The 23230-nt window shown below is 46.2% G+C and overlaps 1 protein-coding gene across 1 annotated transcript in view; it reads left to right on the top strand.

The window, feature by feature from the left end:
* Positions 1-23230, top strand: part of PAPPA (pappalysin 1) — a gene marked incomplete at its 5' end in the record, with an annotated part of 257025 nt that overhangs the window by 45671 nt on the left and 188124 nt on the right. The window contains 3 exons of the mRNA XM_034663722.1: positions 7802-7947; positions 12351-12644; positions 20380-20572. Of these exons, the coding sequence (XP_034519613.1) occupies positions 7802-7947; positions 12351-12644; positions 20380-20572 (633 nt within the window). The remainder of the gene's footprint in view (positions 1-7801; positions 7948-12350; positions 12645-20379; positions 20573-23230) is intronic.

Genomic DNA, 23230 nt, shown 5'->3' on the forward strand with positions numbered 1-23230 from the left:
ACCTTGGAAACATGGCGTCCCCTCACTGGGTCTTGGTTTCTTCCCCTATAAACTGGGGATACTCCTACTTAACACATAGGGTTTTTGTAAGGCTTCAAAGAGATCATTTTAAAAAGTACTGCAACAGTGCCAGTGTGTCGTAAACTCCCCCAAATGGTTAGGTTTTATTAGTATTATCACATTATGTTGTGATCATCTGATATTTGTCTCACTTCCTTCATAAAACTGCTAACCCTTTGAGAGTGAAAATCGTTTGTCTTTCATATTTGCGTGCGCAGTTGCTAGCTTAGGGCATCGTTATAATAGAATCTCTGTAAGTATTGGTGAACAAAAGAGGAAATGGCCAAATGAATGATTTGCAGAGAGGATAGAAGAAAGGAAAATGAAGGCAGGCAGGGAGGGACGGAGGAGGAGGGGAGGGAATGAACAAGTGACTTATTCGATAACGGAATGAAAGAATGATCGATTTTTCAGTTGCTCGTTCATTGGTGCTGTTACATTTTTCTTAGACTGTGTGTCAGGCTTCTATACAAGAGCTATTATTTTGGAAACCAATCATTCAGGATTCTGAGAATTTAATAAACTCTCCAAGCACTTTATTTTTTTCTGTGCCTCCTCTTTCAAGAGAGGCAGATTTAGACATTTCTGACAATGAAACCAAGCAAGAGAATAAAGTCCAGATCATTAGGACCCTTGGGATAAAAACACAGAATCCAGGGTTCAGAACACAGAATCCAGGGTTCCCCAGGGCTTGGGGAATGCTTGTTAATTGCAACAAGGATATGGATGCAATAAACATTCTGAGGTTTATCTTGCTTAATGACTTGCCTTGAGTGGCTTTGATCTTTATATTTGATAATCACTTTCAAATGGTCTGGTGTGTTCTGAATTTGGAGTAGTGGCTCAGGAACTTGAGATCCTCCTGGGGAATGACAGGCTGCAATCAGAATTTGGAGATGGGTGGTGCTACAGGACTTTGTGAGTTATAGAAACAGGTCAACAACCTGTGGAGAAGATAAGCACCCTGGTCCAGCGATGGGAGCAGGGTTCCCAGAGGGGAGAAAGACCCCGGGAATTGGGAGCTAAGGGAGCGAAGGCCAGTTTCCTCCAGCTGCATGAGCAAGCTAAAAAGAGAATTGTGCCTTTTGGACCCCTTTCCTGAGTTGAGCATGCTTCTTGGCACTTCCTCGCACGTTACCTCCTTAAATTTTGTATCCCCCTGTCTAGGTTGAATTTTATAATCCCCATTTTACAGGTGAAGATACCGAGGTTCAGAGAGGTTGAGTCCCTTCCCTAAGGCCACAGGGATACTTCTTGGCAGAAGAGGAAGGACTTGAACCCTAGGCTGTCTCTCTCTTAAGATGAGGCTTTTTTCAAAAAGTTATAAAGCCAGTGATTACAACAGTGAAGTATTTCATGGTGTGGTAATGCCAGAAGAAAATGGTGAATACAAAAACGTGTACCATAAACTTTGATGTACTTGTGCCCCCCACTTTCATATCACTGAATGAAGAACAGACCTCAGTCCAGAACAATTCTATCTAGAACTGTACCCAAGGATATTTAATCATGAAAGTAAGTAGCAAAGAGTCTTACTATGTAAGACATCTTCCATATGAATTAGAAGTAGAATATGGCTCTAAGGCACTCTATTTAAATGTTATGCTGCTGTTTATATTTTTTAATTTCCCCTTTAAAAATAGATGTTCATGTTTCTATGGCACTCTGCTGCCTTCTCCTTGAATCTGAAAGACTTGTCACCAGCCTCTAGCTTGGAGGTGGCCCACTCATAGCCAGGTTCTTCTCAGACAAACCTTCTCAGGTTGAGGGCATCAGTTCTTGGCTAGGACCATTGCCGTGTCCTGCCTGCACCTGTCAGGAGACCACGGAATGGAACTTGGGCAGGACACTGCTCGAAAATCTCCTCGGTTCTCACTTCCACAGTGGGGAAGTCAGTTGGGTTTAAGTGGGAGTAGGAACAAACACTGGTCCGTCTCAATCTGGGCTCACTATGAGATGGACCTCTGACCAACCATCTGTAAAATGGGAGAGGCCGTGTATTCTGTTTCTGAGCTGGAAAAACTCGAGCCTTCCATAATTTCACTTAAGCGATCTGTTGTTGTTCTTCATTTTGAATGTAGTTCCCTTTTGCTTCCCTTTCAATAAAACAGGCCCTGACAGCCCTCTCATTGAGATTATTACAGAGTTGTACCATCTCAGGCCAGTGCGTTTAGGAAATATGTTATTGGCACTCACCAGCGAGTGAGACGCATAAAGAAAATATTCTAATGACAGTTGAGTTGAGAGAGCTTTGATCTCCCTCCAGAGCTGCTCTCATGGCTCTGAAATGCTGTTCTGGCAGAGGGGGGAATGTCTTGGCGCCTTGGCATTCTGGGACTGGGCCCTCCCCTGAAACTGACATTCCAGGGGACCTACAACCTTCACGGTAGAACTCAGGGGCATGGGCTCTACAGGAAGCAAAGAGACACCAAGACACCTCTCTAGAAAGGCAGCTTGGGGAAAGGGTCTAAGTCAGAAGGGGCATTCCAGTTTAGCCCAACATTTCCCAAACTCTGTGGGTTGTGCTGTTATTTGATTTTTGGCAGAGGCAGAGGTTAAGATCAGGGCGGGGTCGGGGGGGGAGATTTATGGTAACATGTGTTTGGGAACACTCATACACTATCTGCTCTACTCCTATTTTGCATGTTAAAGGCTCTGATAATGCTTGCAGTTCAAAAACGTCTGTATTGAACATCTTTAACAAAGCATGTCCTAAACCCATTTGAATCAGAATACTCTTTTTCTTTAAACATGCATCTGCTTCTTGTGGATTTAGCCCTCTGTAGACTGTGATTTGGAAAACACGGATCTAATTCACAAACTCACTGAACAGATAGGGATTCTGAGCTGCAGACCAGGCAGCAGAGGGTAGCGGGAGAGGCCCGACACTGGGGCAGTGCAGCCTCTGCACAGGGGAGCTCAGCAGAGGGGCTTCAGTCCCTCCCGTGCGTGACTGTCGAAGCCCATGCACCCTTGCAGAGAACTGTGCCCACTTGAGTGAAGAGGTGACTTTACTCCTTTGTGCGAAAGTGATGCTCTGCATGGGCTACTGAATGGAGGTTTGCTGTCAGGCTCTCTTGTGTCTGTTCTGTAACGCCTTGGGCAAGTCACTTCACTGCCCTGAGCCTGGACTTCTTCTTGTTCTGAAGTGACACAATTTAAGGGACTGGTACTCAACACCTGCTAATCAGTGGTCTGGCTCACTCACTCGCTCAGCTCTCACTCAAGTTTGAGGGAGCACAGAGGTATGAAGACTTGGTCCCCACCTACTTGAAGCTCATAGCCTGATGGAGAGGACAGGTGCTCATGGGGAAGATACTACAAAGCCAGGTGATGAGTGCTAGATTCAGAAGGGGGAGGCTCTGAGGAGGGAGAAGTCGTTATCAGCTAGAGGTGATGATGATTTTGGTGCTGCTAGTAACTAACAGTGTAATAACAGTCACGTGACAACAATAGCCTACGCTAATGAGTGAGTGCCTATTACCCATCAGGCACTGCGTGAGGCACTTTCTCTGTGGCCTCTAGACCCTCTGTGACTGTCATCCTCCCATTTTACAGGTGAGGGTGGTCAGGTGTGGATGCAGGCTGGACTTTGCAGGGACGATACCATTTTAGAGGCAGAGATTCAGGAAGGAAGGTTGTGAGACGGAAGAGGGAAACTAACGGGCATGCGTAAGGAGTGGGCATAATCGGGGGAACCTAGGGGCTCCAGGGACGAGGACACCATGAGAACTTGGGGTTGCTGGAGGAAGAAGAAGGCTGGGTGGTGGGGATGCGATGCGGGAATCTGAGACCCTGACGACTACCCAGGGCCAGACAGTAGGAGGATTAGGAGACCGGCACATAGAGCGAAGCGTGTTCACAGGCTGTGCTGAGCCGTCCCATTGAATCTTGCTGGTCTGCCAACTGACCCTCGGAGAGGTAAAGCACCTTGCCAGTGGACATGGGTCTGTCCTTGCAACTCTGGGCAGTACTGGCACGTAAATTAATAAACATACCGAGATTTTGGATTTATCGATTTTTATGGAGCCTGGGTAACGATTTTTCTTTAAATAGATTTGACCCATTTGCAATATACACATAACCTTCCCGCAGGTGCAAGATGGAAAGCCAAGGGGTCCTGAGCAAATCTTTTTCCTTCCCTCTTCACCAATCTCCCTAGACTCCAATGACCCTTCTCTATTTGACCTTCTGTGGTTTCACCTCCATTTGTTGACAGGAGGAATTAAACATTCTCTTCAAGAGGTAGGGGAGGAGAAGAAAATACCCACATGGACGCCTGCCCCTCAAGATTTTCCCTTGATGTGTTGGGGAGACACCCAGCTTGGCTCTGAATTGGTGGGAAGACCTCTGCCCACAGAAGGAAAGTTCTTAACCACAGAACTGTTTTCCTTTGGGTGGGTCCCCCCACAAAGAGACGGAGAGAAGAGAGGCCCTGGGAGAGGGGGGGCAAGAACCTGGATGGCTGCCATGGATTCTTCCTCTTGGGGGAAATGGAGGCTTCACAAAGTGTGAAAAAAAACCCACATACAAGCAAGGGAGAGGCTCCAACATCCCACATGTCTGCCTTGGGCCAGGATGAGTACCATCCCTTGAAAAGATTGGCTTCTGCAATTACAACTGGATAAACAACCAATTAAAATGTCTCCCCCCCCACTTCACCCCATCTCTTCCTCTCATGAAGCTTTCTCAGCCTAGAGCGGCAGGGCAAAGAGGTGACTTTGTCTAATAACATCTGTGTGCTCTGCCTGAGACAATGCTTGATGGAAATGGACAAATCAATTAGAAAAAAATAAATAATGTGGAAAGGGCTGATCCAAGAAAATCCCGGCTTCTCTTTGTTTTCATTCACCCACGCATTGTTTCCCTTTGCACCGTGGCCCTGCATGAGCCTGGAAATGAGGGTGAGGCTGTGGGAAGAATTGGACACGTCGAGATTTGTGCTTGGCTTTTTCACTATTTATGTGATCTCTGAACCCCTGTTCCTTCATCTGTAAGATAGGGATAAATAATAGGAATAGCTAAATACTGATTGAGCTTTTCTACATGCCAGGTATTGTTCTAAGTCCCTTACGCTTCCTTTATTACGTCCCAAGTTCTCTGGGCAACCCAATGAGGTAAATCGTTTTGTGTGTACAGAAACTGGGGTATAGACAGTGAAGTGAATTGCCCAGGGTGACCCACATATCTGGTGGAGGAGCTGGATTCAAACCCAGGACTCTGGCTTGAGAAGGAGTCATTGTACTCACTATGCTGCATGACTTCAAATACTGCAGAAATGGGATGACAGGTGTTTGCGAGCACAGAGGCTGGCATACAGCCACTGCTTAATAAATGCTGGTTTTCTCTTTCCTTCTCTGATCACTGAGAAGACTGGCCAAAACTCCTTATGAGGCTTCCAGGCTAAGAAGGTCAAGGTTAGGATTTCCAGGGAGAGAAAGCATGGCAGCAAGATTTCGGGTCAATTTCTAAGCATGTGGCTATCCTTGAAATTGGTCAGTTCAACCCAGACATGACTATGACCTCTCTTGGCCCTGTCTGTATCACTAACTCATGTTTACCTTTTTTTGAAAAGCTAGAAAAAAATTACAGTCTCATGATCAATTATGGGCTCTCGATGATGTAAGGGACGAGGAGGGCTCTCTAGGTCTCAAATGTGTCCATTCCCATTGGAGTAGCAGTGTGGGTCTGTGACCCACAGGAATGCTCTGTGACCCATCAGGTAGCTGCTGCTAATCCCAGTGTCTTAGTGAGGAAACCAGGGCCTCACAGGAAGGAGTCTGGGACCTAAATATTTTACCTTTTTTCTTTCCCAATGTAAATTCAACCCCATCAACATCTACTGAGCGCTTGCCCGGTGGCAAGCCCTATGCTGAGAACCGGGTAAACAGAAATGGGTAAAGCACATTCCCTGCCCCAGGGTGCCACAGACAGTGGTGGATATAGACAGTGGAGTGAGGATTTGGAATGGTGTGAGTGCCCGTACTTATAGGGGGTGGATGTGTGTAGAGATGGTAAAGGAGGCAGAGGAGAGATGCAAATCAGGGAAGACTTCCTTGAGGAGCGGTACCAGCATGGGCTTTGGATTTGTTCATTGGGGGACAAAATGCAGAGCAGAGTCCCTGACAGAGGGAACATCGCGAATGAAGGCACCGCAGATGATGCATCATGGTGGGCGTCCCCAACCCACAGTGGAATATTCGGGAAAGGGGGCTGAGAGAGATGGGGCTAGAGAGGGAGGCAGCATCTTGGAGGCCGTGCTAGGGACCTTGGACTTACTCTTTCACATACAGGAAGCCCTTCTACGACCCCAGGAGGGAAAGAGAAGGGAACTGTCATAAGTATTCTACCAGCCAGGATTTGTGTCAACCCCTTATGGACAGTTAGCATTACGAAAAGGGGAACAACTTCCAACTCGCTGTGTGACCTTAGCAAGGTCTGAAGCCTAAGTCTGTTTTCCCTCCTCTGGACTATAGGCATCATAATACTGCCTACTTCAGTCTTACTAAGATGATTAAAGGAGATAATCCACATAAAGTTGGACCACATAGAAGGGCCCATCAAACGTTAAATATCATTATTCATAGACTACATCAAGCTGCCTACTTGCTTGTTTATGTATGTTTTTATTCATTTATTCATTGATTCATTTCTAACCTTACTCAAGAAATGATTATCAGCTGCTCACAAGGATACATGACAGCAGACATAAAACGGAGGCCGAGAGGCTCAAGAGAGGAGGGAGCTGGATGCCTCCGTGGATTTAGGAAATGATCTGTTGGGTACTCTGCCTGTGACTGATAGAAAGCTTTACCATCTCAGTGGTGATGGGAGAGTCATACTCTGTGAAGGAGGAGTTCTTAATTACTGAGCACCTAGGATGTGTCCAGCCTCTTTCCAAAGACCCTTTCTTCCTCTCACCACCGTGTGTTCGTTCTATGTAGTAAGGAGCTGATGAAGATAATAGGGAGTTAGTTCACTTTCCTAATACGTCAGTCTGTAGTAGCAGCCACTCCAAATACAATATCCCTCTCTAAGGCCATTTTATGGACAAATGAGTAGAGGCTTACAAAATGCAGAATCATCTGTGGGGGGACAGCTTGATGCTCAGTGACAAGAGCACAGGTTTCCAAGGTAGACAGAATTGGCTTTGAAACCCAGTTCTGCAACTTTGGGCAACCTATTTAATCACATGTGGACCACATATTCCTTATCTTGTAAACAGAGCAATAATGGCTCTTTGCAAGGTTGGTATAGACATGCAAAGCAGGCCTCCTAGGGCAGCTCTGTGTTTGCCAAATAAATGGTCTGACATCCATAGTGAATGAGTGGAATAGAGAAGAAGCCAAGACTAGAGCTCATGTTGTCTTTTTCATGGTCTTTTGTTCCTGATTTGCATCCACATTACGTGGCTCTGCCACCCGGCAAGAGAGCAGAGTCCTTAAGGGCAAGGATGTTGATTTTAAATAAATCTAGGTTCTCAACTGAACTCTGCTATTTATAAGCTGAGGAAACTTACCATGTCTTTTCAACTTACAAGGACTTAGTTTTCTTAGCTGTACAATGGGATCATCTCCGCTTACCTTATAATATTATTGGGGGAAGTCATTGAGGTGATGTGTATAAAGTGTTTAGCAAAGTGCCTGGTGCGTAGTAGCTCAATGACTTGGGGGAATAGCTGTTATTTGAATAGTACGTTTTTTGGATGGTGATGACAGCCAAGGTTCTTTTTCTGTTACAGAGCATACTTGGATGTTAATGAACTGAAGAACATTCTTAGACTGGATGGATCAACACACCTTAATATCTTCTTTGCAAACTCCTCGGAGGAGGAATTGGCAGGAGTAGCAACTTGGCCATGGGACAAGGAGGCCCTAATGCACTTAGGTGAGAATTAGAAACTTCTTCAGGAGGAAATTGGATTAGCACAGGAGTACCTGTAGTGGTGATGATAATAGTGATGGTGACCATGACGATGGTGATGGTAGTGGTGATGGTGAATGATCTCTTTATTGCTTTTTAGTGTACAGAACTCCTTAGTGTTTCTTCTCATCTCAACCACCAAGCATTCCTCTGAAGATAATAACATGATATCATTAGCCCTGTTTTGCCAATGGGGAAACTGAGGCCCACAGAAAGAATAGGGCTTACCCAAGGTCACACACAAGTCCATGGCTGAGCCACATTTGGAGTTCAGGTCTCCCACTCTGTCTTTTGATAGCTTTCTTCTTCTTCCCCTTGCCTCTTAGCACACACAGGTATCTTCCCAGCCTGGCCACGACATGGTGCTGACATGGCCAGTCAGGGCTTGGCTTGAGAGATACCAAAGAGACAAGAGAAAGTGAGCTTAAGAACTCCTTGTTCCTCCGTGTTCTCCCAACACCACCAGGAACTCTTCTTACATCCAAAGTATTCATATCCATAAACCAGACATATGTTTACGCAAACCCGTCACCAAGAGTCAGAAAAGACAATGGTTTCCGAACGAGGACCTGTAAGTAAACATTGTAGCTCTTTAATTTTGATTTTTCCGTGCTCTCTTCCAGTACACGTCTATATGTGCATGTGTGTTTTTGTAACCTGTGCATATTTGAAATCACAGCATAGATAAAATTTTATGTGGTTTTGTTTTGTTTTGTTTTGTTTACTTTATATCATGCTACCTACATTATTCCACATGGTAGCAGTCTTCTGATCACTTCCCATCCAACTTTTTCATTTAGCATCACAAGACAAAAACATCCTTCCGGGTTACTTCCATCTCTCTAAAGGTGATGTTTTTAGGGACGCCCAGGTGGCTCAGTTGTTAAGCATCTGCCTTCGGCTCAGGTCACGATCCCAGGGTCCTGGGATTGAGCCCCGCGTCGGGCTCCCTGCTCAGCGGGAAGCCTGCTTCTCCCTCTCCCACTGCTTGTGTTCCCTCTCTCGCTGTCTCTCTCTCTGTCGCTGTCTCTCTCTCTGTCAAATAAATAAAATCTTTAAAGAAATAAAAAATAAAAATAAAGGTGATGTTTTCAATGACCACACAATATTCCATTGAGTGAGGACACTACAACATACTCAACCTTTTTTCCTTAAATAGAATGTTCCCATTGTTTACACCAGTGGATAGCAATGCCTCCCTCATCAAGCATCTTCATCTGGGGAGGTCAGGGCTCAGGAGAGTGACAGTCCTTGGTGTTTCCAGAGGCCTGCCCACCCCCCCTAGCGATACAGGGTCCAGTCACCACCTTCAGTCTGCAGAAACACGGGACTAGGCAGCTTCACATGGTGGAGACTTCAAACCCTAGAGTTAGTTCCCTCTAGACTGCTCTCATTTCCCACTTGTTTTTAAGGGAAGGAAACCAATATATGTGTGTGCTTGTGTGTGTGCACATGCGTGAGTGCCTGTGTGCAAGTGTGTTGTGATGTAAACAGAGCTGGAGACAGAGAAATCTGTAGTCGTTCTCAGCTGGGGGTGTTTTATCCCCTGGGAGACATTTGTCCGTGTCTAGAGAGAGTTCTGGCTGCTACAAATGGGGGAATGCTACTGGCATCTAGTGGGTAGAGGACAGCGATGCTGCTAAATCCAGAGATTTAGCAAGAAAGAATCACCCAGTCCAAAATGTCCATCATGCCGAGGTGGAGAAACCCTGAGATAGATGGTGGACGGACAGACAGGCAGACAGACAGAGGCTGAGCGAAAAGAGCATGCCACGTAGACATCCTTGAAGACAGATGATTTGTTTGGTCGCATGCCTGGTATGATGTATGGGAATCCTGCTGGCCCAGAGCAAGACACGTGGTTGTTCTCAGCTATGATTCTGCTCAGCAGTATGACCTTAGGCAAGTCTCTTTCCTTCCCCGAGTCCCAATTTGCTCAGATTTGAAATGAACAGGTTAGACTAGATGGTTTCCAAAGACAGTTCTCAGTACTGAAATGCTGTCCTATTGGGACAGCAACTGAAAGGCTCGTGGTCAGAGTCTTAGAAGGTTTCTAAAATTGGAGAAAAATACTCCTGATGATTCTGTGAATTTCCAAGGCTGGCTCGGGACCAGCAATACAGAAGGCTATAAATCCATAGCATGTTACAGTGTTTCAGGATGACGTCAGGCTCCAGCTATTTCACCTTTTAAGAGAAGCAGTGAAACAGGACTCGGGCTGTGTGCTGAGCCCTGTGCAAAGGGGTGAGTCGGGAGGGGATGAGGTAAAACAAACAAAGCTGGCCGGGACATTAAGTCTACAATCCTGTCATTATCCCTGGAAATACCTGTGGGGTCCCGCACCTTCCCACCCCCCTGCGCAGCACCTCCATGTTGAGCCTCATGGAGAAACAGCATCACTGGCACCGTTGTAGCTGTTTGTTTTAGAGCTCACCGGAGATGCAGAGTCACTTTTCCAAGATCGCACAGCCGGGGTCAAGCAGCATGAGGGTTGCTAACTGCTCTGGGCCCCCAGCCCCCAGCCTGCCATCTCCCCATCCCGAGAAATGTTGGCCAGAAGCAATTCCTCCACACTAACCCCAATCAAACCCAACTTATTAGAACCATACATATATTTTTACCCTCCTTTCCTGCTGTGATGCCATGATCCCTGGAAAAAGCCTTGGGTGGGAAGGGGATTATGTTTCATATTATGATTGACAGAAAATAATTGAGAGAGATTTCCTGTCTCAATTTCTCTTCCTCCCTGCCTCTCTGCCTGACTCTTCTCACACACGCGCGTGTGTGAACACACCCCCACACACCCTCTCATACATCTTTATCTCTGTGCTAGAAGGCTCTGAGCAGTTCAGAATTAATAGACTCCATGAGCCCCATGACTGAGCAAGCTCGCCCTCCCGGCAGTTCAACCCAAGATAAAACTCCCCCCACGCCTGCCAGTTCAAATCAACAAGGCCCTGCCTTATCACCATTCTTTATAAGACACTGCTCTGCACTTAAAAGCATGACTTACAGAGGGTTCGGACCTGAATTTTAACCTTCTCTTAAACACATTTGGATTTTAAAGTTTAAATGTCTCCCTACCAGCCTCTATGTGTTTCTCCAGTGCCTAAAATGAACATGAAAAATGCCGTCCATTGAATCTGCTGAAATCTGTTCCATCTATCTCCCTAAGCTCAGCCATGCTCAGTCATCGAAGACACATGGGGTAGACCATGGCTTCTCAAACTAGGACATACAGACGAGCCATCTGGGGCCCTTGTTAGAATGCAGATTCTAATTCTGTAGGTCTGCAGTAGGGCTCGAGATTCTGCATTCTTAATCCCTTCCAGGTGATGGTCATGCTGCTTATTCTCAAGACGCTCTTCGAGTCATGGGTAGTTAGACACCCACTGACCCACTTCGAGTCATGAGTAAGGCACCCGCTAACTGTGAAGTGCTATGCAAGCTGTGTACGTGTGCTTAGAAGACTTCTTTCGTTGGGTTAATATTCAGCAAAGATTCAACACACATGTAATGAGATGGCATCTTCCAGGCCCTGTGCTTGGCATTCATGGTAGAATTCATTAAGAGGCCTGGCTCTGGAAACTAAGGATCTTGGGCTCAAATCCCAGCTTGACACTTTGCTAACTCCTGATCATGAGCCAGCTGCTTCCCTAGTGTGGGAATCAGTGTCCCTCCTGTGGGTTGTGAGTAGAGTAAGTTTGATTATACACTTGAAGCACTGAGCAGAGGACCCGAGGACATATGCTAAATGCCCAAGAGCCATTGGCTGTAATGACACTGGCGTAATGATGAACTCAACATGATGTTGGCCTTCATGAGTGCTCACTCTCAGAGAGCACCGGAGATGAAGAAGTGGGATTCAGGGATGGTAATCAACTTGCTCCACATCCTAGCATTGGTGAGGGCAGACGGAGGACTGGGACCAAGGTATCTGACCATGAGGGCTTCAGTTGGATCAGACTGTGTAGAATATTTGTAAGCCAGGGCGTGCCTTACTGTTGAAGGACAAGGTGGCAGCAGAAATGTCCACCAGCCCAGAAATCAGAGTCCTTAAATACTGATCATGCCCGTTTGTTAAGTAGTTTGAGGTCACCTTGGTTAGGTTGTCTTACTTCTTCAGGCATTGGTGTTTTCATTGGAGAAATGAAGGGATTGCACAGAATGACTCTTGAGACTTCTTCCTACCCAATCACTGATGCATTTCACAAGTCATAACAGTTCTCAGGGCAGTGGAGTCACAGGGTGGAGAAGCCTGTGGTTACTTTGGGCAGCACCTCATTTACCTGTGACTGATTGGGGGATTTCTGCACCAGGAAGCAGAGGGCCCCACTTTGCTTAATGCTCTGATTTTCCCCTTGCAGGTGGCATTGTCTTGAATCCGTCTTTCTATGGCATTCCTGGGCACACCCACACCATGATCCATGAGATCGGGCACAGCCTGGGCCTCTATCACATCTTTCGAGGCATCTCGGAGATCCAGTCTTGCAGTGATCCCTGCATGGAGACAGAGCCCTCCTTTGAGACTGGAGACCTCTGCAGTGACACCAACCCAGCCCCAAAACACAAGTTCTGCGGTGATCCAGGGCCAGGGAATGACACCTGTGGCTTCCATAGCTTCTTCAACACCCCTTACAACAACTTCATGAGCTACGCAGGTAGGGCCCCCCGCCGGGCTGGGCACACGCAGCTGGGTGTCACACACAGGCTCCAGTCCTGACTCAGAGGAGCCTTGGGAAAGCTGCTTTCCTTTTCTAAGACTTCTTCACCCCAACAATCCCTCATCCCAGATAATCAGGATGTGACGGTCCTTGTGTGAGATCTCAGGGGTTCATGGGAGCGGTTGCATCTGACATCTGCTGAGAAAGACACACTTTAAGGAGCCGACTGGGACCCAAGGTCAGGAGACCTAGGTGGAAGTTCTAGCTCTACTCCTGGGTCACCTGGTGCCTTTGGGTCTGTCACATCCCCCTTTCTGGGTCTCCCTTCGCTCAACAAAATGGAATCTTTGGATCTGAGGAATCTTGGAGAGGGTTCCCCTAATTTTTGCAGTTGTATTTTTCAAAGCTGGTGGTTACTGCAACTTTATCTTTTCTCTTTTTTTTTAACTGCAACTTTTTCTTCAATATAAAGCTCTTATACTCTCCTTTACTCTTTTATTACAAAAAAAAATAGAATGCTTTTGGTTTTGCAAATCCGAAATTATGCGAGAGGGGTACTTTCTTTTCCTGACTGCATATATCCTGTCGAAACCCTCTTTTACACCATCAGTAATAGCCTGAAGGACTCATGCTTTGGGTTCAAGGATGTCCTGTGCTTCTTTTAGAATATATCAAGGCCACTTCTAGCCCTTGGAGCATTTTTGGAAAGTTCAAACAGGGCATCCCTTTCTCAAAGCGGTCTCAGCCTTCACCACTGGCCTCTTAGACCCAGAATCCTAGTGTAGGACCCAGTCCACGAATTGCACATGGTAGCCCAGCATTGAGTTCTATTATAACATTCGATTTAGGTGTCTTTTGGCCCCAAGAAAGCAAGCGAGTTCTGTGAAAGCAGAGACTGTCTCTAATGTACCACTGTATTCCCAACACCTGGCACAGAGCCTGGTGCTTAGTAAATGTATGTTAAGAAGATAGGGAGGAAGGGAAGGAGAGAGGCTGGGAGGGAAGAGAATAAATAAATTCTCATAAAGATATAAGAAAGCGATTCTTATCAATAATAATACCTCTCCTTGTGTAAAAGTTTATGGCTCATAAAGGACATTCATACACGCTAACTCATGTAACTCACAACAGATCTGTGGGGGCAGAAACTATCCCCATTTTACAGATGGCAGTACTGTGGCTCACTAAAGTCATTTGCCCCAGGTCACACATCTGACTCCGGGCATTTTTTTTTCTTTTACGCTTGTGTGGGGTTTGAGGTCTCCCATCTCTCCTTGAACTAGGAAAGCCCTCTTCGCACAGTTTTCCATTTCTTCTTTGGGTTTTGCCTCAGATTGCATTTGAAGAGAGGATTGTGCTGCTGAAACCCCACGAATTCAACGATCGCCAGTAGGTCCTCCTGCTTTTCCACATGGGCTGATGACCTCTGGGGGCCTCTGCAGTTTAAGGCCCCTACCGTTCAAACCTGCGGTCTCCAGAAGGGTCAACAGCCCAACCCTCGAACCAGAAAGGGGTCTTTAGGGTTAGGTCTTTTAAAAAGACCACAGTGCTGGGTATTTCCTCAAAAGCAGATTTCCCACTGGACTCGCATTCCCAGCCAAGTCCACATCCCACATCCGGTGCCCTGTCCCCTCACACAGCCCTGCTTACGTTCCGTTTCTGTAGCACCTTTCCTTGGCCAGCTCAACGCACATGGAAAATAAACAATAACATGAATTTGGAAGCTTGCCGGATGCTTAGGGGCCTCGGAGCTGCCACTAGCTACCAGACCCCCATAAACCAAATCTTTTTTTTTGTTCCCCTTTGTACAGATCTAAAGGGTGATTGATTTACTGTTGTTTTTTTTAAAGGAACCCCTCAGCTCAGTGACCCATTAACAGCAGAACTAATTCACTGAGCTACGATAACAAACTTACACCCGCAAAAGCATATTCAAGGCAACCACGAGCTTTGAAATGTTTGTTTTCCTTAGGATCTCTGATAGATGAGGTGACAAAAGCAGCTGGATGAAATTCAAAATGCAGAACAGGATCGGGTTCTCAGGGCCGGGGAGAGGGGCTGTGCAGTCAAGGCCAGAGGGTGGAGACCCTGCTGGGTCAACTGCTTGGAGTTCCTTCCTTCCTTCCTGGGTGCTTCGTCCTCAGGCCTGGTCGCTCGTGGAGCAGAGAATCTAGAGAAGTGCTGTCCAGTAGAACTTTGGGCAAAGATGGACATGTCCTCTGTCTGTGCTGTCCAGTATGATCCCGACTGGCCCGATGTAGCTCGTGAGTGCTTCAAGCATGGCTAGTGAGACTGAGGAATTGAATTGTTCATCTTCAATAACGTTAATTAATTTAAATTGAAATAACCCCACCGGGCCGGTGGCTGCCATATTGGTCAGCGCAGGTCTACGATCGGTGTCAAGTGCCTGGGACACACTGCACACTGTGTGAAACGCCTCATAGGCTTCTCTTGTAGAATCCTCAGAATAAGCCTCTGAGGTAAGGGCTCTTATTACTGAACCTATTTTACAGATGCAGAAAGTGTGGTTTAGGGGCGCCTGGGTGGCACAGTGGTTAAGCGCCTGCCTTCGGCTCAGGGAGTGATCCCGGCGTTGTGGGATCGAGCCCCACATCAGGCTCCTCTGCTGTGAGCCTGCTTCTTCCTCTCCCACTCCCCCTGCTTGTGTTCCCTCTCTCACTGGCTGTCTCTATCTCTGTCAAATAAATAAATAAATAAAATCTTAAAAAAAAAAAAAGAAAAAAGTTGTAAACTCCTTGAGATAAGGCACTATGCTTAAAAAAAAAAAAAAAAAAAAAAAGTGTGGTTTAATGTAGCTTAGGTAGCTTGCCCAGGGGTTGCACAAGAAGAAGGTAAGCCTTTTTCACTGCAGAGCTGTGCTGTTGATCAGTAAACATCTGGCTCTCTTTCTGATGCTAAGGCAGGTGAGGAGGTTCCCAAGTGCTCGGCTCCAGCAAACACCAGGCAGGTGATGGGGGCCTGCCCTAGTTCAAAACCAGGCGCCTGTGGTCATCTTGAGCTGCTGGATAAGCCCTGGGCTGATGAAGAGCAGAAGCCCAGACTCTATTCCTGAAGATGATAAGCCATAGGAGGCCCCCAAAAGCACCCTCCAGTCAGGGCTTCCTCAAGAGTGCGGAAACCAGGCCTTGTCCAGCCTACAGGAGCAAGTGTCTTGTGACCATTGTTCTGCGTATCAGGACCTTTCAATATGCACATGTGCTTCGACCCTGCAACCCCAGCTCTTAGGAATATATCCGAAGGGAAGAAATCTGTTGATTTGTTTAAAGATTTAATCAGAAGAGTGTTCTTAGCAGTGTTCATTGTCCAAATATCAATTAGGTATTTACTCTCTGCCAGGCATGAAGAAAAAATGCTTGTATGTGTGAAAAATTAGAAACTGCTCGCAAGCCCAATGAGCACGGATTGTTGAAATAAATCACAAGGCATCTGTATGATAGAACATTATGTGGCCGCTCATGATAATGTAGGCGATGAAAGAGAAGTGTGAACAGAAGCAGAGGAACACAGTGGCGCAGAGCCCGACGTTCCAGAGCGCAGGCATTGAACGTGACTCCACCATGCGTTAGCCTTTGACCTTGGGCAAGTTACTTCTCCAAGCCTCCCTTACTTCCCGGATGCCATGGAAGATAATCACACCTACCTTGTGTGATAGTAGGTGTATTCTTGCAGATCAGGGATTTAGAACTGTCCTTGGTACCATAACTAGTGCTCAGTAAATGATAATTCGTAGGACTATTTGTTAATTCTTTAATGTGAACGTGGTCGCAGAGCCTCGTATAGACCTGGCATATATACGTGTGTGTGTGTGTGTGTGTGTGTGTGTGTGTGTGTGTATGATGTCAATGTGTTTGTGATAATGAGAATTATAAATATTCACATACAATATATGTACACACACACAGACCTATGTACTAAATACTGATAGCATTATCTCTAGGTAATGAGTTTAGAGTTTATTTCTTTGTAACATTTTGGGCATAGTCCTCATGTTTTACAGTGAATATAATCATTTATTGCTATTACTATTATTATCACTATCATTATTTAATGAAAACCAAAAAGGCAGGGACTCTTACAAAAGGCAGCTCCGTTACCCCTACATTAGACATGGGTTAGCTTGTTAAATGCGCTCATTAGCTTTAGGAAGCAGTTACATCACTATTCATGGTGTTATCGTGGGTGAAAACTAGGCCGGCCGGGGGTGGGGGGGCCAGCATTTTGCTCCCAGTTCCACAGCATAGGGCTCAGCCGCACACGGCAGCACCGGGCCCCTGGCCTGCCCACCACCCCCTCCCCCAATCCTCTGTAGTCTCCATGCTACAGAGGGAAACGTGTTCTGGAGAACAAAGTTCAGTCAGCAAACTCAGGACAGAGCACCGATAGTATGAGGGCTGGTGCAGGCTTCCCCAGTGATGAGATCCCCAAAGTGCTCTCTGCTGAGGGATAAGATGGGAGCAGAAGAACAAGATGGACTGGCTGGTCCTGGAGCTCAGATGTCAGGAGGGGAAACGTGTGGAGGCAGGAAGCCAAGAGGGGCTGACTCGAGACATGAGCTAATTGAGACAGAGCATTTGTGATAAACGGAAACCCTTTGGTACCTCCCCCAAGATCCTGATAGCAGCTAAGTCTCTAAGCCATGGACCCTGGGACAGACGTTCTCAGACTTCTGTTTTCAAGTTCAGATACATTTCTGTTCCCCTACCACATTCTTTTTTTTTTCATAATAATATTTTTATTATATTATGTTAGTCACCATACAGTACCTTCGTGGTTTCTGATGTAAAGTTCGATGATTCATTAGTTGTGTATAACACCCAGTGCACCATGCAATACGTGCCTTCCTTACTACCCATCACCGGCCTATCCCATTCCCCCATCCCTCTCCCCTCTGAAGTCCTCAGTTTGTTTCTCAGAGTCCATAGTCTCTCATGCTTCATTCCCCCTACCAAGTTCTGTCACCTATCTGTTTTTCAAACTCCTTTTAATTGACAAACATGGAAATGGCTAATTTTTAAGTCACGAAAGGAAAATGCACTTCTTTGGGGAAAAGAAACAAACAAACAAACCAGAGTATTTGGAGAGGGGGAAATGCTGTTTTTCTCCTCCATTCATCCTGATAAATACTTTATGTGCTCCAGCTCTCTGAGTCCCCACAGCAATTCTATGGAGTGGAGTTGATTGAAATGTCCCCAATTTATACCTGAGGGACCTGAGTTTTAGAGTTACTTCCTTCTTTTGGAAATGACTGATTAGTATTCTGTTCAGTCCCTGTTTCTTAACGTACATAGCCATTCCCCTATTAATAGACAGATGTGTTATTTCTGATATTTTTACCCTTATAAATGATGCTTTAAAAATACCCTCATACCTATATTTTCCCCATGTCTGTTCATGAATATCTGTCTATTGAATTCCTGAATGTGCTATTGCTAGATCAAAGAGAATGAATATTTTACATTCTGAGCTTTCCCCCCCTGCTTCTGGTTTTCTAATATACACACACGCACACACACGTGCACACGCACACACATAGGCACTGTCCCCATCATGAGGCAGTGAGCTGTTACTGAGCATTATCATGGTTCTTTGTGCTGTGCTCCCCTTAGCTTTCAGCTGAGTTCTGAGATGAACATTCTTGGTATCCTCATCATCTCCACCTACAGATGGGAGAGCGGAGGCCCCGAGCACATGGATTCACTTGCCCATTTGTCTCCAAATCCTTCACACACTGGTCTAACTCTTCAGCCGTACTTTCTTAGCCATTGTCCCTTCCCCTGCCTCTAACCCATTCAGTGGCTTTTCCAGGGGTACTTTTTTGCACTAAGAAGTGCGAAGTTCATAGGAACAAAGAAAAACATACCCGATGATCTGGCCCTTCTTAGGCTGAGACGTTTGGACTCTATTCTCCAGGCAGTGGGGAGCTATGGAATGTTTGTTATCCAAGGAGTTAGATGGCTGCATGTGGACTTGAGAGAGATGTCTGTGACTAGGGGTACTTGTTAAGGGCCAGTGGGCTCTTCTGCTTTCTCCGGACCTATGACAGACATGCCCAAGGTGCTAGACAGGGGACCGGCTGTCAAAAATTACTAAGGGAGTCAGAAGGAGCTTCTGTGTATAAACTCTTTTCACTCCTGTCCCTTCCCCAGGCTGGATTCTCAAGGTCCCATCCAACTACCCAGCACCTGCCCAAACTTTTTTTCTGTTTGTTTGATAAGGGGAAGTGAGTTTATGCTGTAGGATTCCCAGTGGCGGGTTTATTTTCAGATCCGGCGAGCCCCGTGCTCCTCCGTCTGGGGCCCAGCTGCGGAAACCCCAACCAGGCGGACGCCTCTGGGAAGTGGTGTTTTGGAAACCAAGCCAAAACAGTGCCTTGTTCTGGCCCCAGGGCAGTTGAATGAAGCTGTTGGAGGAGTAGACAGGAGGCAGGCTTCTTCCTTGGGAGGCGAGTCTTGGACAGTCTTCAGTCCACATTGTAGAAAAGAGAGTAGGGTTGAAGGTCGTTCAATCTAAAGACATTTAAGAATTGTATTGCAGTCCACTCAGCCTCGGGCTCACATCCTGTTTATCAAGCACCTGCAGGATACTTTTCCCATACAGGGTCTCACTGATGCAGAGAAAGAAGTTCTCATATTGATTACAAACATGGTTCTGGAGTCCAGAATGCCCCGGGTTCAAATCTCAGATGTATCCCTAGCATTGTGATCGTAAAAAAGTTGCTTAACCTCTCTCAGTCTCAATTCCCTTATCTGTAAAATGGAACAAATCATAGTATTTACTCCCCAAACAGTGGGAGCATTAAATGTGTCCAAAGCACAGTGCGCCATGCCTGGCTTATACAAGCACACAGTGAATAGCCAAGTGAGAGGACTGTCCTCATTCCCAGCATGGACACTGAGCCTGGATTGTTCCAAGGCTGCCTGCCTGTCTGGCTATGCTCACTGCAAAGGACACCATGTCCCTGTGGTCCTGCAGCTCCCTCTCTTACAGTCCCTGACCTTTCTTACTCATCTTAGCTGTGCAGTCTGGATGACCTCAAGTACCTCCTTCTTCAGAAGCCTCCCTGGGTCACTGTCCTTCCCCATAGTGCTGTCTCTTGTTCACCAGTGGTCAGCATCACAGACTTTCACAGTCTTCTGATAACCTTGACTCATACTACAAACTCGCCTTCACTCTATAACTAGACTGGTCGCTCCTCGAGAGCAGAAACGTTTTTAAGTTTCATCTTTCTGTGGCCTTTGACCCAGAGCAGAGAATATGGGATAGATGCTCAGAAGGTTAGTTTGAAGGGCATTATCACTTTATCCATGGACAGTGGAATGAACAAAAGAGCAGGTAAATGAATGTGAAGGAATGAGTGAGTGAATAAACAAAGGAATGAATGACTGGGAGATTTGGGGTGAGTAGTGAGGGAGGGATGGAATAAGGGAATGCATGGCTTACTGACCAGGGATTTGGGGGCCCACGGAAAGCCGTTTGTCTGGCCCTTGTCCTTAACTATGACCTCTGGGCCACTCTGTCCCATCCCCCCTCCCCTTCGCCTGTTCCCTCCTACCTGTCTCCAGAAGTGATGACTGCACTCATTTCTTCACAGACCATTAGCTCTTGAGCACTGGAAGAGGCCAGCTCTGCATTGGCAAGGGCTGGGGTGCTGTCTGGCCCCCTGGGAGACGTCATGCAGCCGGTTCTTATCTCTTCTTGTGCCCACTTGCAGATGACGACTGCACAGACTCCTTCACACCCAATCAAGTTGCCAGAATGCACTGTTACCTGGACCTGGTCTACCAGAGCTGGCAGCCCTCCAGGAAGCCAGCACCCGTTGCCCTGGCCCCCCAGATCGTGGGCCACACCACCGACTCTGTGACGCTGGAGTGGTTTCCCCCCATCGATGGCCACTTCTTTGAAAGGTGAGTATGGCCTGTGCAGTGTTGATCCCTCTCTCCTCCCAAGGAAGGGAAATCCCGAAGGGAAGCGGTCTTGGAGAGGAGCGTGGCTGTTTTCTTTGTCCTTGCTCTTCTTCATCTGAAGCCCCTAGCACCTCGCCGTGACTGGTTCATAGAGACACATGTAAATCTGGGAGTCGGGATAAATGAAGGAGTGCCAATCAGAATTAATAACTAAAGATGCATGTTTTCAATGAATGGATGTTTAGCTTTATTTTAATATGAAACACCTGGAAAGTTTTATTGCTAGAACATCTTCTGGGATAGAGGTACTGGCCTCATCTCTGTAAGCTCAGGAGTCGAAATTGCCTCCGGTCAATGCACAATTGTGATAGATGTATAATAAGTATTATATATGAAGGTGTATATGTGTGTATATGTGTATATTCCTACATCATATGTAAATACACATTATATAGTACATATAATTAGAATCGTTGTGCCTAGTATTTTGTTGTAGAATGGAGGGTAGAATTTTTAGATCAGGGATCGTAAAATGAGGCACAAGAGGTCTGCTCCCCTGTCTTTCACTTACTAACTTACCTTGGGCAAGTCACTTTCCCCCTTAACTGGTCCTCTCCAGCAGGAAAGTGGATCTAATGATTTCTCAGCAACCTGAAGATGGGGACCTGAATCCAATGGTCTCTTGTGGTGCCTTTCAGCACTGGACCCCCTGAGGAGCTCAAGCTTTAATGGAAGCAGATTCTGAAGAGTCAGGAAAACAGATTAAGATGATGATATCTACACTTAGCTATAATTTAGGGCTTATTAGTATATTAACCCCCATCCCAGCCCTTCTTGGATGCATTTTATCCAACACCGGTGATATACCATTGATGATGGTAAAAGTAATAACCAGCAAATGATTAACTAATAAGTCTCTGTGACTATGGTTGTTGCCATTTATCAAGTCCTTACTCTGGGCCGTACTCTGTACTAAAGGCTTTATATGCAGAGTCTCCACTAACTATGAAAGGGGAATCATCAAGGAGCATCTGGGTGGCTCAGTTGGTTGAGCCTCTGACCCTTGGTTTCATTCAGCTCAGGTCATGATCTCAGGGTTGCAAGACTGAGCCCCACCTTGGGCTCTGTGATCAGCGTGGAGTCTCCTTGGAATTCTCTCCCTCTCCCTCCTCTTCTTCCCCTCCCCCTCCTTTGCATGTGTACTTGGTCCCTCTCTCTCTCTCTCAGATAAGTAAATAAGTAAATAAATACAGTCTTTAAAAAATATAGAAAGGGGAATCATCTTTCTCATTTGCCATGTAAGGCAGGAATTAGAGTGAAAGATGCTAAGAGATTTGACCAAGGGCCCATAGAAGGTGCTGGGAGCTGGGCTCTGACTCGCATTTTGCAACGTCTTGTCTCGGGCCCCCACATGCTTTCATTAAGTCCTTCCAAAACTTAAATTACAAAGGAGGTATTACCCCTCCCCTCAAAAGAGCCACAAAAGGTGGTAAGGAGCTCTCATTTGAGTGTGTGTGTTTGTATAAATATATATTAGGTCATCGTACCACATTAAATTTGGGCTCTACTTTTCTCCACTACCGTCAGTCCCTGAATCTAGAACCTTTGTTTGGCAGCTGGGTGGATGTGTTCATGGGGGAAGGAAATGCACTCCCTGGCCCTCTATAAACCAACACCCCCCCACCTTCCCCTTCCCCAGCCGCCCTCGCTGGGAGCTCAGAGCTGGGTTTGGGAAACGTCATGTGACACTTCAGAGCAGACTTTCCAGCAGCCTGTAGATTTATTTATTTTTTCTGTGGCGATGAGAAGTATCAGACTTTTGGTCAAGCCTTGGCCTCAGTTCCACTTAAAAATGGAAGTTTTGTAAATGAAGCTTCCCGTGTATGTATTTAATTTGTATTTCATAAAGCAGTTATTGTCCATTAAATAAATACCATCTGATTGTTGGAAACCTATTGGAGGGTTAATTGTTGTGTAATGAGATATGTCTCTATTACATAGTACCCTCAGCTTCAATCAATATGTTTTTAATAACCTATAGTCAGTTGGTACTTGAGGCTCATACAATAGCTATTCTGTTCAGTCTGAGATTTCATAACGGAGTTATCATATGTTAAATTAAAACTGACATTTTAGAAACATGTCTAATTAGGGTTAACAGCTACGTAGACGATAGTCTATGGCTAAAGGAAGTCGATCCGTAAGTTCAATAAATTGCTGTAAAGAAACGGAGCTATCACTCTCCCATGCCGTCAGAGTTTATGCTCATGCAGATTGGCCTGGTGCAGGGTGCACAAGCTTTGCTGGCAAGTTGTCTGCACTCTGTTCTCAGCTCCACCGCTCCTGGTCTGCGGGAACTTGCGTAAGCCCTCTCACATCTCTGGTTCTCCCTGACCCTCTGAGTCGTCTTCCATAATTGTGCTTACTGCGCCTGACTTTTGTGGGGAACTCAAGAAACTTGGCATCTGGGATATGCTTGTACACACACTCTGTGTTCAAGAAATACTAGCTCCCATCTTGTACAAAGTTTCCCAGAGCTGTTTAGCTGCTTGAAAATTCTCTTTCCCTGCAAAATCTCTGGTGTTTTCCACTACATCCATCAATGCCAACCTCTCGCCCCTGGCCATCCCTACGTCCTCCTGCTGTTCCTCACATCTG

Source organism: Ailuropoda melanoleuca, chromosome 7 (genome assembly GCF_002007445.2).
Source record: "Ailuropoda melanoleuca isolate Jingjing chromosome 7, ASM200744v2, whole genome shotgun sequence".
Classification (NCBI taxonomy): Eukaryota; Metazoa; Chordata; class Mammalia; order Carnivora; family Ursidae; genus Ailuropoda; species Ailuropoda melanoleuca.